At 35.9% G+C, this 18853-nt stretch overlaps 1 protein-coding gene across 3 annotated transcripts in view; it reads left to right on the top strand.

Annotated features, from left to right (window-relative positions):
- The window catches only part of Ars2 (arsenic resistance protein 2), a 45775-nt gene that overhangs the window by 955 nt on the left and 25967 nt on the right, over window positions 1-18853 (top strand). For all 3 annotated transcript variants that reach the window (XM_071584582.1, XM_071584581.1, XM_071584580.1), the window contains exons 2-3: window positions 11082-11207; window positions 16987-17214. In XM_071584582.1, coding sequence (XP_071440683.1) covers window positions 11082-11207; window positions 16987-17214 — 354 coding nt within the window. The remainder of the gene's footprint in view (window positions 1-11081; window positions 11208-16986; window positions 17215-18853) is intronic.

The raw sequence follows: 18853 nt of genomic DNA, 5'->3' as shown, positions 1-18853 counted from the left end.
GAGCAATGACCAACATGGTGCCACAAATTAGCTCAATTGCTATCTTTTTACAATACTTAATCATCTTCCTCTAGGATTTTTAATCTGAAGACATGCGGTCAGATAAGTCTGCACCTTTTGTGGCAGCATTGTAGCCAATAACGGTATCTGGTTTTCTAAGGTTTGTGTTGATGTGAACCAAAATACAATTTTGGGCTTTGCGCATTGTCAACATATGTATGGGCCTCTTCCCTGTTCATTTCACAAATCTTATTGATTCTGAATTTTGTAATATGTCAACCCTTTTTCATTTGATCTTTGTGGCCTCAAGGAGAAGTATTATATTGGTGTGTACTGTACCACACAGGTATGTTTTTCTCTAATAACTCTGTAGCTAGAGGAACACTTGTGTAGAAACTGTCCGTGTATAATATGCAACCTTCATATAAGAGTCCGTTCATTAGCCTCATTACTATCTCATTAGCATGTCCCTTGCTGATGAATTTTCTCTTTTACTAGAGAATAAAATGACACTATAACTGTAGCCTTTGGGTAGGCAAAGCTTATAAAGTTTGGCTCAAAATATATGTTGTTTACACAGGTATTTATTGGAAAAAATAAGACATCCATGCCCCGGAACCATGCTTTCATCAATTAACCACTTCTTTCCTTGGTTTCACAGGTTTTTGAAAATTTATTTTATATTTTTTACTAGTGTGTTTATGTACATTGGGTTATTTGACCAATACAGATGAATTTCCGGAATGTGGACAACACCCTTGATTAGTTAAAAGACCTATGAATTTATTCATTTCTCTAAGGGTAGCCAGTTGCCAAATTTGCTGATGCCTTCGTTAAGTGCCTGATTCCTTTTTATGGTCCAGATTTATAATTTCTTAAGCATATTTGTTAGTTTCTTTTACTATACACTCCAACATGTCATTGGAAAGGAACAACTTACATAGGGCAAGTAGACTTAAGCAGTCATTTTCCAACACAAACAGCTCTTATAGCAAACGGAGTAAACTTGAAGTATATTATCTCCCAATAATTGAAGAGAGGTCATATCACTTGTTATAGAACACCACTTATGCTATTTGAATATCACCAATGACACAATGTTTTTATACAACTCAGTCCCTGTTTTCTTAAATGAAGGAAAGCGATGAAAAACTTTCAATCTTCAAAATTTATTCACTCTTCAATTCCAAAACACTTATCTATGCTTGTACACACTTCTGCCATATATTTGTACCCCTTATAAACCTGTTCAAAATGAAATATTGTTAGTATTTCAATGCAACAATTTCAGAGTCAAAAAATCATTCGCCTTGACCTTTTGCACCCTAAAATTGTTGCATTGAAATGTATATGAGCGGATGACTCCCTTAAAAGTTACTGTTGCAGCATCTCCCGCAGTTTCTTTGGAATTTAATGGAAGTATATTTTGGTGAAGTTTCACTGTTCAAGACAGTATAAAATTTTGCAAATTCCATAAAAAGTACTCTCTAATCTTTTCAATCAAATTGACGATTCCACAAATCCACTATTCTTTATACCCTGATGCTGATTCGATTATCGTGGAACACAACTGCCTAAAATGGATGAATCGACTTATCTAATGAAACGAGAAATAACGGAGAGGATTGCACCGAACAGAAAGAATTTATACCTTGTAGTTATGCAGGTGCAACGGAACACATTAAAAAGTGTTACTGCTGTGATTGCTCATTTTGATTTGAGGCTTGGCCAGAAATAGCATTTGATGATGCGGGCTTGAGTATACATATAATTCGTCTGAAAGCTGAGAATCACAAAGTCTGAGTTGAGAATTCATGGTTTGGTGCCACCTGATCCCCATGTAGTATTGACTGGGAAAATGTGACATTATTCGACGTGCCTGTGGGTGGGTCACGCCTGCAGAAGGAAATTCCAATTTCTGGGCTTCATTATGAAACATGAGTTAGTAATCTTTAAAATTTGAATCGGTTTGTTAAAAATTAAATGGAAAAGTGTGGAAAAAAATATTTAAAGAATTAATATTTTTCCATTACTAAAATGCCACCAGATGCAAAATATGTTGTGGTGCCCTGCCGCCACGAGGATTGTGAAGCATTTTAATTTGACTTCCTATTTTATTAAATCATTTTTGTACCACAAGTGATTCTTAATTAATCATTACAGTTTGTTTTATGTCATTCACTAATAATAGGTATTTTATTCATGAAATACGCCATAGTATGTTGTGTAAATAATGTAATGATGTTCATTCATTCTTATAGATTTTATTCAGGGCATATTCATGTAATGTACATAATTTTGGGGTTAAAAATGGATTTATAGTCACCATTGAGGCTCAAATTGTTTTGTGCATGCTCAGTTTTTCATACTACTATAACTTGTGGTCTATTATTATTGCATGATCCATTTTTGTGTAGCTTGTTGTCTACCATGGTTCCATTTTTTGCTAAGGGTAGTACTTTAAGTATGGGTTTATGGATAGGGTATTGAATTACATTTAATTTTCTCCAACATAATTTTTACTTTGAGGAGAGTGAATGTGTAAAAACTGCCTCATCATCTGGTAGACTGCTAGCTGAAGTTAAAAAGTACTGGCGAATTACAAGCTATGTTCACACAAATTTTTTTGAAACCTCACGTTAATGTCCACTGGTCATGAAAAATTGGTGAAGTGGGGGCCTTGACTTTAGAAGTATAAGGGTGAGAAAATTTAACAATTTTTTCCATTCAGAATATTTTAATTGTCATGTGTATTTCAACTTTGGCTACCAAAGCTTATCAACTTGACGTTGATCATCATGGTTTGGCTTTACTGTTTAAACATCAGTGCTTGGATTTTTTCTGATTTGTACATTAAATGTCTTTTAGTAATTAAGATTTCACAGCATTCTGTTGCTGATATACTACCTTGATCAAAAAGTTCCCGGAATAACCACCGTGTGGCGCTCCCATCGTTCCGATTTGAGTTCTGTTTTTTTTTTGTTAAATTGGTACATCTGTTGTTGATATTCCCTTTAAATCTTAGTGTCATAACTTGACATTTGCAAAAGTTACGGTCGGTTTTCGGTATGTCCATCAGTGCTTCCTGCGATTTTTCCATTACTTCCTCTCGGCTGCTAAAACGCGTTCCCCGTAATGGTTTTATAACTCGATTAAACAGAAAGAAGTCACAGGGAGCCAAATCAGGTGAATTCGGTGGCTGTTGGATGGTATTTGTTGCATTTTTCGTCAAAAAATTACGAATAATGATAGCACTGTGCGACGGTGCGTTATCATGGTGCAAAATCCACGAGTTTTCTGCCCACATTTCTGGTCTCTTTCGGCGAATTGCTTCACGCAAACGTCTCATAACGCCCAAATAATACTCTTTGTTTACTGTCTGGCCTTCTGGCAAAAATTCATGATGCACTACACCGTTGTAATCCATGAAAACCGTCAGCATTGCCTTCTTTTTTGACTGAAAACGACGTGGTTTTTTTGGTCTCGGCTCATTTGGTGAACGCCATTCACTTGCCTGATGTCTGGATTGCGTGTCGTACTCATAAACCCACGTCTCGTCTCCAGTAATGATCCTTTTGATGAATGTGGGATCGGATTCAGCCTCGCAAATCATGTCTTTTGCGACGTCAACACGGTCTCTTTTTTGCATGAAATTGAGGTCTTTTGGCATGCTACACGACGGAAACCCAAATCATTAACCACAATGTCTTGGGCGGATCCATAGGCAATGTTCAAGTCCTCCGCTATTTCTCTGATGGTTAATTTGCGGTTATTGACCAACATTTCTTTTACTTTATCAATTTTTTCACCGACTTTCGATGTCGATGGTCTGCCACTGCGTTCATCATCTTCGATTGACTCACGACCACTTCTGAACCGCTCGTGCCACTGGTAAACGACCGTTTTTTTTAGAGAATCGTTGCCGAAACACTTTTCCAACATTTCCAATGTCCGTGCGCCACTAAATCCGTTTTTTACGCAAAATTTAATACAAGTTCGTTGTTGCAAATTTAAATCCATTTCTGAAATTGTAAAAAATCGCCAACACACACAGAGATAGATGTACTCTTGGCTACGTAACTTTTGCAAATGTCAAGTTATGACACTAAGATTTAAAGGGAATATCAACAACAGATGTACCAATTTAACAAAAAAAAACAGAACTCAAATCGGAACGATGGGAGCGCCACACGGTGGTTATTCCGGGAACTTTTTGATCAAGGTAGTATATGTTGGATTTGGTTTTAGCATTTTTTAACATTTCTAAATGAGTACAGGGAATGTGCAATGTTGTGACAATACTTATCTGGTGACTTTGGGTACTGGAGTGGTTAACTTATGATTAGAATTGGCAGGGCCATCCTTTTGGCATTGGTTGGATTTGTGAAAATAAATATGGGCCCCTTCATTACCACTTCTACACAGCAATAAGGTAGATTATTTCAAACATTCCATGGAATTTTATGATAAATGGCTTGTAATTTTAATAAATTTACGAGTGTATTTATTTACCCTCATTTAATATTTAATGAAAGGATAATTACTTTTATTTCGATGAAATTTTACTGACCTAAATGTGGTACTTATTCAGACCAGCAATAAAATATTGACGCCATAAGGTTTGTAGTGAGGAAGGCAACGGGAAACCACCTCAGTTATCATTCCCAAGATTACCATGATAAACTATACAGATATTTTGAGTCCTGGCAACTATGGGGCTCGGCCCAATTAGGAGGTAAGATGGAAAGATAGCAGGGATTACTGGAGTGATAAGTATAGAATAATATACAGCGGCGGGGACGAGAGCCAACGAGGGGTTGCCATAGTATTAAATGAAGAGGTAGGAAGAAGCGTAGTAAACATAGAGCAGGTAACGGATAGAATACTACTAGTAGAGATAAAAGCAGAACTGACGAACTTAGTTATTATTCAGGTATGCATGCCACCGAGCAACCATTAAGAAGAAGAATAGGATATACGACGGGTTAGAGGACATAATCGCGTGTGTTCCTGCAGGGAAACATTTGATAGTGATGGGGGATTGGAATACGACAGTAGGCGAAGGAAGAGATGGTGATGAGGTGGGGGACTACGGTTTAGGCATGAGGAATGACCGCGGGTAGAAAGCAGTTGAGTTCTGCAGGAGACAGGGCTTAGTCATCACCAACACTTGGTTTAGACACCACAAAAGACACAGGTATACATGGAAAATGCCAGGTGACTCAGAAAGGTATCAGCTAGATTATATCCTGGTTAGACACAGGTTTAGGAACAGTGTGATAAATTTGCACAGCTTCCCGGGAGCGGATGCGGACTCTGACCACAATTTAGTCCTTATGAAATGTAGAGTCCGTTTCAAAAGGATAAGGCAGGGGCAGCCAGTTAGAAAATGGAATGTAGAAGCATTAAATGGTTTGAAAAGGAAGGAATACAAACAGGCGGTAGAGGATATCATGGAGGATGGTAAAGAGCTAAGTACTATCAAAGAAAAATGGGAATGTATCAAGAAAGGGTTGTCTAAAGACGCAAAAGACACTATTGGAACCGTTAACGCTAAAAGGACTAGGAAACCATGGATCACGGATGAGATGATTACAAAGATGGATGAGCAGCGAAAATGGAAGAATGTAAATACAGAATTAGGCAAAATGAAGTACAAAGAATTAAAAAATAAATTGAGGCGGGCAACAAATAAAGCAAAAGAAGCATGGTGGAAGACGCAGTGCGAGGATATGGAAAGTCTTCAGAGGAAGGGTGAAATCGGTGCGCTGTATAGCAAAGTTAAATCTTTATCGGGTAGTAAGAAAGAGAGATCTATGCTAACAGTTAGAGATAAGGCAGGTAAGGTAATAGTTGGCACAGGAAAGATCCAATAGAGATAGAAGGAATTAATAGAAGAAATGTATAGTAAAGAGCTTAGACCAACAAAGTTAGACATTAAAAAGGAACATGACGTAGAGGAAGATAGCTTAGGTCCAGGCATACTAGACAATGAGATAGAAAGGGCATTAAAGGAGATGAAACTAAATAAGGCCGTGGGGGTGGATAACATTCCCGTGGAACTTTAAAAATGCTTAGGGAAATGTGGGAGGAAGAGGCTATATGGGCTGATCCGTAGTATTTCTGAGGAGGGAATCTGGCCGGCAGACTTTGTGAGATGTGAGGACTACAGGACAATTAGATTGACATCCCACACAGCTAAAGTTGTTCTCAGGATCATAAACAAAAGGATAGAGAGTAGGGCAAATGATTACTTAGGGGATGATCAGTTTGGGTTTAGGAAGGGGAGAGGTATGCGTGATGCCATTGCAGTAATGAGATTATTAATCGAGAGGAATATAGAACACAAACAGGAGGTATTTGCCTGTTTCGTAGATTTCGAAAAAGCGTTTGATAGAGTGAATTGGGAAAAACTAATGAGTATATTGCAGAAAATAGGAATAAATTGGAGGGAAAGGAGGCTAATCCGCAACCTGTACATGTCTCAGACTGCTCAGGTGCGAGTGGGGAACGGGGAGTCCGGTTGGGCAGTGTTAGGAAGAGGTGTAAGGCAGGGTTGCCCTTTATCACCGTTGCTGTTCAACCTGTATGCAGAGGAAATGATTAAAGAGGCATGGGAAGAATTGGAGGTAGGAATGAAAGTGGGCGGGGAATTCGTAAAATCAGTTAGGTTTGCTGATGACCAAGCTTCAGTTCGTCAGTCAGCCAATGGGCTGCAAGCATTGCTTAGTGAATTGGATATTCAGTGTGACAGGTATGGGATGAGAATCAACATTAATAAAACAAAGGTTATGCGATTTTCTAGAAAGAAAAAGGCTAAGCTTAACATTAAAATAGGAGGGCAAACACTAGAGCAGGTAGAACAGTTTACGTATCTCGGTAGTGTTTTGGACCAACACGGTCATAGTAGTAGGGACGTAAGGAGAAGAATTGCGCTGGGCAAAGAGGCTTTCACAAGGAGGGAGTTGATGACTGGGACATTGAGTAAGGATGTTAAGAAAAGACTCTTAAAAACTTTGATATGGAGCGTAGCTATGTACGGCGCGGAAACGTGGTCATTGAAGCAGGAGGATAGACGTAGACTGGAGGCTTTTGAAATGTGGGTGTGGAGAAGAATGGAGAAGGTAAAATGGACAGAGAAGAAAACAAACGAGGAAGTACTTGGTATGGTGGGCGAAGAGAGGGGTTTGCTGGGAGCAATCCTATGGAGGCAGGAAAAGTGGCTGAAGGGGTATTGACCGGCAGCGGGATGTTGAAGACTGTAATTGAGGGGAGAATTTTAGGCAAACGAGGAAAGGGAAGGAGCAGGATAGGGATGTTGGACGGGATGAAGGGAGGAAGAAAGTACTCAGAGCTGAAGAGGGACATGATGTAAAGTAGGATGTTGTGTTTTGCTAGGGGTCACAAATTATTTAATTAGTAATTATGTCCATCCAAAAACCTACCTTAACCGGTAGATTACCTAATAATTATAATAAGGTTTGTAGAACTCTTGGAGAAACTGGAAATTAGGCTAGAAATCATGTGAGATTACTATTTTGCATTTGATGGACACTTACCTAAAAGCCCTTCCCTAAATCTTTCTCTTTTGTTAACGTAACATGGTGTTCTAGAGCTATGTCACTCTTTGTTCCGTAGGTAATGGGTGAAATAGCTCCCAAGTGGTTAAAAAATCAAGGATCTTGGACATAAACTCTAATGGGTATCTGTGGCAATTAAGTTTCCTCAATATTATAAATGGTAGAGCATTGGCCCAGCAAGTCAATGGTCTGTGGTTCAAGTCCCAGTCAAGGAAAACTTTTTATACTTGGAATCCGCACCCTTTTACCTTACCCACTAGCATTGTGTTTGTCTTTTATGTTTCTATCCCTTTTCCTTATAACTGCATCTCTCTGAATGTATTCTTGTATTATACATTTAAATTTTCAATTTGAGTCAGCATTGCATGCCCATAACAACCATGCCAGAATTGGTGGCCATGCTAATAATGCAAGGACTAGAGTAACTGAATGCATCTTAATTATTCATTTGTTAATTTTTAAATTTCCAATATCACGAATAATGGTTATTCAATGAAAATGAAATGATCCCTTTTATCTAAGTACAGTGCAACTTAAAATGTTATTTACTGTTATTGTCGAAGTGTATTGTAGAAAAAGTGAATTTTCTTTTTATTTCAAGTTTGAATTTCTGAAAATATACTAATAAAATCCATTTTTTAGTTTTTTCTGAACTCATTATTTAATTGATGGTTAGGAAAGGACTTGAGCTAATGGTTAAAAAACTGAGAACTGCTGATATTGTAGGTTTCAACCAGTGAACATGTACCATTTTGGCCTGATTGCAAGATGGCACCAAAAATAAGACTGATTTTTTTAGATATGATTATAGGAATAAATCTTAAAATGCAATGGAATAGTAAGGGCAATATGCTTAAAGATTAATATGCAGCATTTTGTATTTTATATGATCATTCCTACGCATCAATTAAATATGATCGAGTAAACTCTTGATTATCCATTCTAATGGATGCATAGATAATCAGAAAACATGGATAATCAAAATATGCGGAAAATATTGTTTGATATTATCAGATTCAATTCATATGAATGAAAATAGTTTTTAAAACAAATAACTGTGATTACAAAACAAATGAACTTTTGTTTCATTCCTTGTAATTAATTTGTTTAGCAATGGATAGTAAGATTCTTTTTCATTTTCTGAGCCATTATTTTAAGGGTGGAGTTAAAGTTTATATATAAGAGTGGAGGTTTAGTTTTATAGAACAAAGATCCATCCAGTGAAAAGCAGAAAGTGTTGTCAGGAAGCTAAACCAATTGCATAGCCAGGAAAAAACAACATTGGGGAGGGATAAATGTTTACCATGGATTACTAATATAGATTCATATTATTCATGAATAATAGTGTAGACAGTTAATGACTTATTTTTTGCATATTAAGACAGTGAATTTGCTAGTATTAGAGGAGAATATGTAATTGAAAGGAATAATGAATGCGATGGAAGCAATGATGTGAAAGTAGACAAATGTTTAAATTATAGCATCAAATACATTTGGCAACTTTTCATTTTTAATCCAAATTAAAAACTTTTAAGAATGACTTTGTATTTCAAATTATTTTTTAATGTTTCAAAGCATACCAGCTTTTCTGTAAAATTAACTAATTTAAAGTAGCACTGTGTTATTATTGACTTGTAAATTATGGGATAGTTTTTAAAGTTTGATAGAATTATGACAGGGGCTTTAGATGACCCTTGCTGTTTCCTCAGAGAAAAATTTATCACCTAGACTTAACCACCATTAACATGTAGACTTCACATGATTTTCAAGGCTTTTCTTACATTACAAGCTGTTTGAATCACAGTTAAGCTGCATTTCCACGATTATGAATTAACTATGAAGATCCTAATACACTCAATGGTATCTGGCTTGACTACATGGACATTCATTTTCAAATGAAAGAAGAGTACTAGGTATTTTCTACAAAACCTTTGTATTCAGTACAACTAGTTTCAGCTCTCAGGTTTCATCTTCTATAAGAAACTTTTTGGACATGGACATCCTCTTCCTACTTTAATCGTTATCTTACCAACTCTACCAACTGAGAACCACTCCCTCATTCTGCTCTCTCCCTTTATTGTAGAAACACCTCTGCCATGTCCAAAAATTGTTTTTACCTAAGGATGACACCTATACATCGAAACTAGTTCCAAATAAAAGTGTTTTATGAAATACTTAGTATTCGTCTTTCATGCAATGAAGATCCTTGTTGAGATCTCCATTGTTGTTGCTTTAAAGAATAGGGCCCAGTTGTTATTTTCTTTCCCCCAAAATTGTGACCTTTCACCTTAAAGGTGATATTCTCAGCAATCAGTAGAGTATTAATTTGGTAGGGCATTGTTTAATCAGTCACGTAGAGAAAAGTTATGTGATACCAATAGTAGCTTATCACTAGTGCAGTTTCATAATATAATTCTAGCCTAATGCTATGTCTGATTTTTGTAATTATATATTTTATTGAAATGGGATCAAGTTTTGCATCAGATTTGCTCAGGGGTAAGTAGTTGTGAGTAGTATCACACTGTGTTTGTACAATTTGATTTCTAGAATTTGCTTTTTTTTTTTGAGATTGGAATTTAGTTGGAGAATATGATACAGGATTCTGGATTTCATGGAGTACATTCTTTTTAGTTGTTAGATCAGTTTGTGTTTGCCATAGGCCATTACACAAGTAGATCCTGGCACAAACCGAAATCATAATGTAGAACTGAGTATGATGATGCCAGTGCTATGGGAATCAATGAGGGACGTTTCACATGGAAAATAGCTAATTATATTAAAAAACTCAAGAAAAAGAAGGCAGCATGCACATGAGGAAATACATGGTCATTATTATATGTATAGAAAATTAGTGGAATCCTGTATAAGCAGGTTGACAAGAGAATCAGGGCATTAAAAAACCAAGTGACTTGTTTGAATAGGTTTTTCAGCTCCCTCTTTGTGGAAACTGCATTTAGATTTATACTAAGATGACCAAGCATATTATGAGTAAATTCAATATTTGTGACTGAAAATTTTAAAATAACTGTTTACTTCCATAAAGCATAACATTTCTATCAAAACTTAAGAATTTTAGTATTTTCTTTATTTCAGTTTTAAAAAGTGTTCATCTTACGTAGGTGCAAGTGGTACTGGTGTTGTACTTGTGTGTTCATTCACAGATCATTAACTTCACAACCTTGAATTGAAATTTTATATTTTTTACTGGATACATTTTTTGGTTTATTGTAACCCCTTCACATTCTTTAACAAGATTCATCATTTCCGTATCCCTGACTTGATACCTGTCTTTGGCATTAATCTATGTGGGTGTATTCTGTTTGGGCGACTGACTGTCTTCAAATATCCTGTTTTTCTGGAGTTTCAAAACCTTGTTTTTGGATTTGTGCTATATCTTAAACTCTTGAATTGCTTCAGCTATGGTCCATGACATAGTGTGACATGTTTTTGGTAATCACAAACAAGAAAACATCCTTGGGTCTCCCACCATGGCTATTGCAGGGAGGAGCGAAGGTATGGGGGTGGCCACGACACTGGCTACAGCAGCTATGGTTCAGCATGGTCCCATGAGAGCAGCTATGGATCCCACATGGGTTATGGTGGTGGGGGTGGCTATGGAGGTCAGAGGTGAGTCACCTCTTCTAAAATTAATCCTTGCTTGGTATTTTTTTAAGCTTGTAGCTTCAGAGTTCATTTCATTAATATATTTTGTGTGTTAGCATGTTTTATTTGAAAAATAAATGGAAATCCCTTGTACATTACTCTTTGTGCCATCTTTACTTTGAAAATAATATATTTTCCTTCTAATTATATGTGTACCAGTTCTGTCATCTTTTCTTAGGGCAAACCACTTTTTTATTTGAACTTTGGAGGTAAAATAATGTGATCATATTGCCAATATACTGTAATGATAGATATTCCTAGCACATCACTCTTGGTTTTTTAAAGGTATTTCGGGGAATTCAAATATTGTAAGTTGCATGCTCTGGTGCATTGGTTACTAATATTCCCTGACTTATGAAGTGACTTCAGCATTCCAGCATTCTATTACAGGATTGGTCATGTGCTGAAAAGTGTAGTACAAAGTGGTGTATAGATGAGGGTAATGATCCTTGAAACACCGATAAAAACAATGGAAGTGGTCGTTATTTGGATTGACATGCAAAATTCTATAGTATTTGAGATTTATGGCCTCATTATGTTCAGTTTGCCTTATCCATGGCTGAATAGATTGTAGGGAAAGTCCCGGTAGTAATTTTTATACCCTTAATGGGTTTAAAAGTTTTTCAAATAGTATTTTTTGCATGCTGTCCACCATTAGTGGTTCGGGATGTTCTCAATAGAAGTTTAAAATAAAATGTATAATAATTTACTGGGTTAATGGCAAGTCTGCTATAATGATGTATATATGTCGCTGGCATCCCTAACTGTCACTGGCCAAGTGCAACGACATGAGGCTTATAAAAAAATGACTAGGGAACCAGGGATAAATAAATTCAAAATAATTCATCATCCAGGTGAAATTAAGTCTGAAAACATTGTATGAATATGTATACCCTGTATTTTTATTTTGGTCATAAAGATATACATGTTGACCTAAAATCTTCAAAAATTAATATTGTCTAATTTTAAACTACATACTTGAAATTTTTCGGGCTGCGTCCGCGTATGTCATACGCGGACGCAGCCCGAAAAATGTGGAAATCACCTACTCATCGCCGCGGAAACCTTCGAACGTACATACTTGAAATTTTAAGATTGCATATTTTAATATCTCAATTGTATTAAAATGAGGACTTCCTCAAGATTAATGTATTTTATAAACCTGTTTCATCAATACTATGCACTCCTGTATTGTTAATGTGTGTAGTTTACTTTAACTTTTGCTCTCCTTTCATATTAATTTTACAGAACAATCGTGATAGTTCAATATTGCCATATTTGGTTCAAAGCCTGTTACTTGATCATCAATTTATGCTATCAAATCTTCTCTCACATTGGAAGTTTTTTCATTTGTAACATGATACAATAAACCTTAACTAATCCAGACCCTTAATTGCAGGCACTAGGTTATTATGGGCAGAGTTCAAAAATGTAGTGAGGGTGGTTTTTTATGCTGTCACTAGATGGCTGAAGTGTAATAATTTGCTGGTAATTACTTATTCCCAGCAAGTTTCAATGGGTATGAAAACCATATTTAAATAGTTCATTATTTTTGCAGTGGTATGGTATATTATGAATTGCTCATATTACATGAAGTAAATAATTAACTTATCTTAATGATGAATATTGCTTAGTCGCTGCAGAATTGTTTATGATAGATAGCCAGCTCTTTCCATATGCCTTGGTAACTTCTCAAGCACATACCTAATTGTTTTGAGTTCTGATGACAGTAAAAATTTGCATTAAAAAGTCTGATGCTGAAAGAAAACACATAACTTAGGACATTCTAGAATCATTCCAATGTAGAATCTTACCATCAAACTTCATTTGTGTGTAGAATCCTGCTACCTTAAATAAAATTAACTGAATTCAATTGTCATTGACCATGTATTGTTGTCGCATCAAAAACTGTGTGCAGTAAGGTACTCAAATATTGTAGCAAAATGAGCAAATTATGCTTAGAAGTATGTTAAATAGTGGTAAGAAACACTCCTTGGAGTTACATGTTTTAAATCCCAGTTAATCATGATGCAGTCTACGTTAGCCAGGGTTTACTATAGTATATCCCCAAGATATATAAATGTACCAGTACCAAGTCTTCATGGGAAACCACGGATGGCTCTGGGGTAGAACTGCCCCCTACCTTGATGTGTGAATTTCACACTCGGTTGGGCCTAGTAGAAGGTGAACTATACCCTAGTCTATCTAGCTGCCAGGTTGATAATGTGGTTTTTTCATAATGGCAGTTTAATGTTCTGGCCATTCCAAGATAATATTTAAAATTGTGATAAATATCGGAATTCTTTGGAGAGAAAACTGTACCCGTAAAAAAATTGGTCCCTATATTAAAGTTAAACTGCAACAGTGAAAATGGGAAAGGAACAAGAAGTATCATGAAAATGGCTGAGACCGTGTTCTCCCTAATAATTTTTAATGCCTATGTTCAGGATTATTTGAATAGGATATGAGAAGGCTGATGTGGAGGTAAAAATATTAGAGAAAAGAATGTAAGTACCTGTCTGATTTAATTCCCAGATGATATTTTAAGGGTGGTAGAAAAAAAATGAACTTGAGACCATGCTAAAATTTATGAATAGGATAATGTGGAAGGATCATAGTTTGAAGATAAATTAATGCAAAATGGTATATCACAAAGAAAATGCTAACATTAAAGTAATAGTGAATTTGGAGAAAGTGAATGAATATACTTATTTTGGGAGCATAAACACCAGATATGTGAGAAACAGGGATGAAATGAGGCGTTAAAAATGTCAAGCAAGAATAGCATTTAAAGATAAAACTGACTATTTCAAATAACAAATGGTGAAGTTTACGAGAGTTTAAGTTGGATGAGGGAAGTTTCTGTCTTGAAAAGTATGATAGTTAGGAGGGAACAGAGAACTAATAGGACAGTCTACCTCATTAGAGCTTGAATAAAATAATTTTGGACTAAGTGGATGTTAAGGGAGGCCCTATCGCTTACATATGTTCAACAGATAAAAATTTTATTTCTTCGAGTATAAGGTTTAAACCCTGTGACAACCTTCTATACCCTTGGCCTTTCCATCTCTACTGTGGTCATCCCAGAGTTCTTCTGCACCTTACTCTACGTGTCCAAATTCATTTGGCTATTCTTTCTTCATCCTTTCATTATGTGTTTTCTATCCGTCTAATTCTTATTTCTCATATCATTTCATTAATTCGTTATTAATGGAGTTCTTTTCGTATAGCTAAAATTCTTTTTCTGTTCATCATGTATAATTAGCAGTTCTTGAAAATTCTTATTTCATATGTTAGTAATCAGTCACTTTGATTTTTTAGCGATCTTGTTCTCATTGCTGAATGTTCCATTAGGAATTTCCATCATTCAAAAAGAAAATTAATGAAGTATTTTTTCTTACTTTAATCTTGAAAGATTGCTGTAATGTACAGATAGCGTAGTTGAATCTGGTGATCTCTGTGGTAGACAAAAGATTATGTAAGCTGCTTACTGTACCAATGCAGAATTGAAAATAAGTGCTGGAAATAAAGAGCTGACTTGAAGACTGAAGACTGTTTCAGAAAAATCGGAGAATTGAGCACCGAAGAAGATAAATAGATCATTTCATTTCCCTAGATGCCTTTGCATACTGTCAATCATATGCCTAAACTACTCTTTCAGTCCTATAATGCATCAAAAAATAGCTAAAGCTGTTAAGGGTCAGGCTATCATTGCTAACTGTACTTTTTTTACAATTCAAAATATGTTTTTACTGTCTAAGGCAGGCTGAAAGGTAAAATTTAGGTACATATCAAAATAGAAGCAGAATCCAGGTGGCAAAGAAGCACAGGAATGTTAATAATCTCATCATCTGGAAGTGTTTTGAAATATTCAATTTAAGTATGAAATTAAGTGTTATAATTTGTTTAGTTATTTAGATAAAAGTGTAGTGTTTTCCTTGGATCTAGTTGCCAAGAAATGATTTTAATGTTTCATTGGTAATGGTAGTAAATTCTTAAAATACCTTTAATGGTACTTCCCTCACATTGTAGCATTTTCCGTGTTATTAATGAAACATGCAAATTCCCTAGAAAATTGCTTAAAATTCCTTTCAAATACTGGGTGGACTAACTAATGGAGGGGTCTGGATTATGTAATAGTATTTGTGCTGTAAATGATTTTATTTTAGAGTTAAAAGTGATTTTTTAAAAGGGCATGTTTTTGAAAACTTGTAAATCATTTTACAGGTTAACTTGTGGAGAGGACATATGGATGATGTGATATGCCCAATTAGGTTGCAGTGAGCAATTTGACATAATTAGGATATTTAGGAATGCCAGTAATGTGGTTCTTATCAAAATTAGCCTGGCCGCGACGGGTCTGCATTTTTATCTGATGAATTGATACTGCATTTAAAGTACTTTCAAACCTACCCTTGTGTTGTTTTGGAAAACCAAATGAAACATTAGCCACTACCAGGATTCCAGCCTGGGTCAGTGCTCAATGAGAAAAGTAAATTAGCTACTCTCCCAAACAAAATGTTGAAAGTAAGATAAGCTGCTGAAGAGTTGAAGTAAGGTAAACTTTTTAAAAATCAAAAAAGAAAGATGAAAAGTTATATTATTCCCAACTTCTGATAGTGGGGATCAGGATGGTGCGGTGGCTAACGTGCAGGCTTCCCATCGAGAGGGCCCGGGTTGGAATCCTGGAGTAGTATTTTTGCAGTGGTATCGTGATCCCTACTTGAGGTGCTTTGTGGAGAGCACTTTGAGTACAACGTCTGTTAGCTAGGACAATAAACTGTGGACGCCTTGGCCCCTTTTGACAAGAGTATGCTAATGCGGGTGCTGGGTTTCTCTCTACCCTTCCTTTTCCATCCATCCCTAATGGTGCAAATGACCTTAGCTGTCAGTCGCCTCCCCTAAAACTATTACTAACTTCTGATGGCACTGTGTCATTCTTCTGGCATAGTTGGTGCTTTCTAGTACAATCTAAAAATGTAATAAATGAGAAGAACATATGGGGTTATACTCTTAAATAGTAAATATCCATCTCTTAAATCATCCTCCCTAGGCTTACGGAAAACTATATGAGGGAAAGAGGAGGTGGTATTAATGAGCCCTTGGAAGGTATAAGAGAAGGAAAGAAAAAGTTCCAATGTAGAGGTTTCATTGTGGAAGAGGCATAAGCTCAGATGTGAATTGTTGTTGCCATCTGAGCTAGCTAAACTAAGGGAAAATGACATTAGTTCAATGTTTGCTGTGTCAAATTCTTGTCAAATTACGTAGTTAAGGCAGTTGATGCAAGAACCATATTTTTGGATTTGTGTCATGATAACAATCATCTTGAAAGACTTCAAATGCTGCAAGATCTATTACATATGCATTTTTATTTTGATCCAAAAGGCTAATTGGGTAATATGACTTTAAAACAAGTGTTTTATATAATTATGTTTTCAGGCTTAACGTCAATCCATATCAATTGAGTAAAAAAACAATGTATCTTTCCACTAACTTTACAGTTACGGTGTGTTTTTTTTTACTTCTGTGAGGTGTTCGTATGTAAAACTAATGACTAGGAATAAACCTCAAGGTTATTTACTTCTATCTCCAACTAGCACATTATATATTATTAAACTCATTTAATGTTTCAGATGGGTACCTTACCCTTTTTATTGTAAATTCTGTTGAAATATTTAAGTTCCTAATTGTTACGTCAATCATTACTGATAATCCTATTCTCCATTCACATGTCTTTTAACAGGGGAACTGAAATGGCTGGCATGGGTGGAAGTATTGCAGGTGGTGGAAACATTTCAGATGTTACAGGAGGTCAGACTCAGCCCCCAATGCTATCCTTCAAGGGTTACCTTGCCACTCAAGATGACAACATAACTGATGAGGAGGCTATTCGCAAATACAATGAGTACAAGATGGAGTTTCGTCGCCAGCAGCTGAATGAGTTCTTTGTTGCTCATAAAGAGGAAGAATGGTAATAATTATTTTTTTTAATATAACCTAGTATAGCCTTAGGTGTTAAACCTTACAATTAGTCATGTATTAATGATATTGTTTCTTATTTCTAATTAATAGTGTCTCTCTTAGTAATGGCTGTGGAAACAATTTGGGAATGAGGAAGGGTCACATTTTTAGGAAACATTAGTATTATAATTAAAAGTTGTATCCATATGATTAATATGATAGAATTATAGTTGACATTATTGTAGCACATGCCATTAAGAGAAAAGTAGTTCAGAAGATGGAAGTTGGACCTTAAAAAGTAGGAAGGCATGCACTTAGAGACAAGGCAAAGGTGCAAAGTCCTTAACCATCTATGTACTATTTATCTATATTTGGGCATGTTGATGATGTAAATTTTTAAAGCATGCATTTAAGTTAATCATACACATTTCATGTAAATACAGTAGCTGTATATAGCCTAAATGTAGATTTGGTCCTCAGCATGAAGTTTTTTAATGACATCATGAAACTCGATTATCATATTTTCCCAGTTATGGGGGGCATGATAGTCCAGTGGGTAAATGAAAAGGTTTACTGACAATAGGGCCCAGTTTTGACTAAGTGTGATCCCTTGGGGCACACTTAGCGCTGCCCATGCTGTCTAATTTTTCTATTGCCAGATTGGAAGGGAACTGACCCTGCTATCCTGAGCTCTTCCTCACATTTTAATTTAATCGCCTAAGTTTCGGGTATTTCCTCAAGTTAATTCAACTAGTTGTGTGCTTGGGAAGTATGCCTTAAAAAGTCTCTATACTTAGTACATTGGAGCGCTAACCATGTGCAATAATGCATGATGATGTGCTGAATGCCTAATGTTGATGAAAAATATGTATATATTGAATGTTATGGCTATTTGGGCTATATAGTCTGTGGTGTGCCACGCACAGCTCTCCCATCGGTCCTTAAACCAACTGTTTAGTCTACATATTTTATTAAACCAATCATTTTTTCCATTCACCCTTATGAAAAGTATCTCATTGTTATAATTATGGTTAGTGCATTACTTTGTTTCTGCAACTCACAATGCAGTCAACAGTGGAATACTATAGCATAAAATGCTATCAGTCTCAATTGTACCTCTGTTATGATTCCCAACCAGTATCAAAATTTTCTCGGTAAATGTATTATGACTGTGACAGAAGTCAGGGGGAAATATTCATGCAAATTTTTTAAGCTGCCTTGTTTTAGTCACTCTTAAATATATGATTTATACATAACAAATTACCATACCTACATGCATTTTACTATGTTTATACTTGAGCATAAATAATGATATTCCCCCATTTTATCAGTGTTTGCAGCTCTCCAGTACCGATAGTCAGGAAGAGCCATTACAAATATAATATTGAGAGTCGTATATTCCCTAAGAAGTCAGGTACAAATAAGTGACTCACAATTTCATTTATTTTGTGCAACCTCCAATTTTGTTTTCTTGGTCACTTGCTTACTTTAGAATAGCCAGGATTTCAATTGAATTGAGGAGAGTTTTAGCACCTGAAATGAACCATTTTTATTTTCACTGTGCATAGTATGGGGCCAGTGCTGTTTTAACGAAACAATTCAAGCCTTGGGATTTCAACTGAAATACATGTCATCGTATTCTCTGAACC

This window comes from Hetaerina americana, unplaced genomic scaffold (genome assembly GCF_022747635.1).
Source record: "Hetaerina americana unplaced genomic scaffold, ioHetAmer1.1.p SCAF_2, whole genome shotgun sequence".
NCBI classification, from domain to species: Eukaryota; Metazoa; Arthropoda; class Insecta; order Odonata; family Calopterygidae; genus Hetaerina; species Hetaerina americana.
This window is presented reverse-complemented; position numbering and strand designations above follow the sequence as displayed.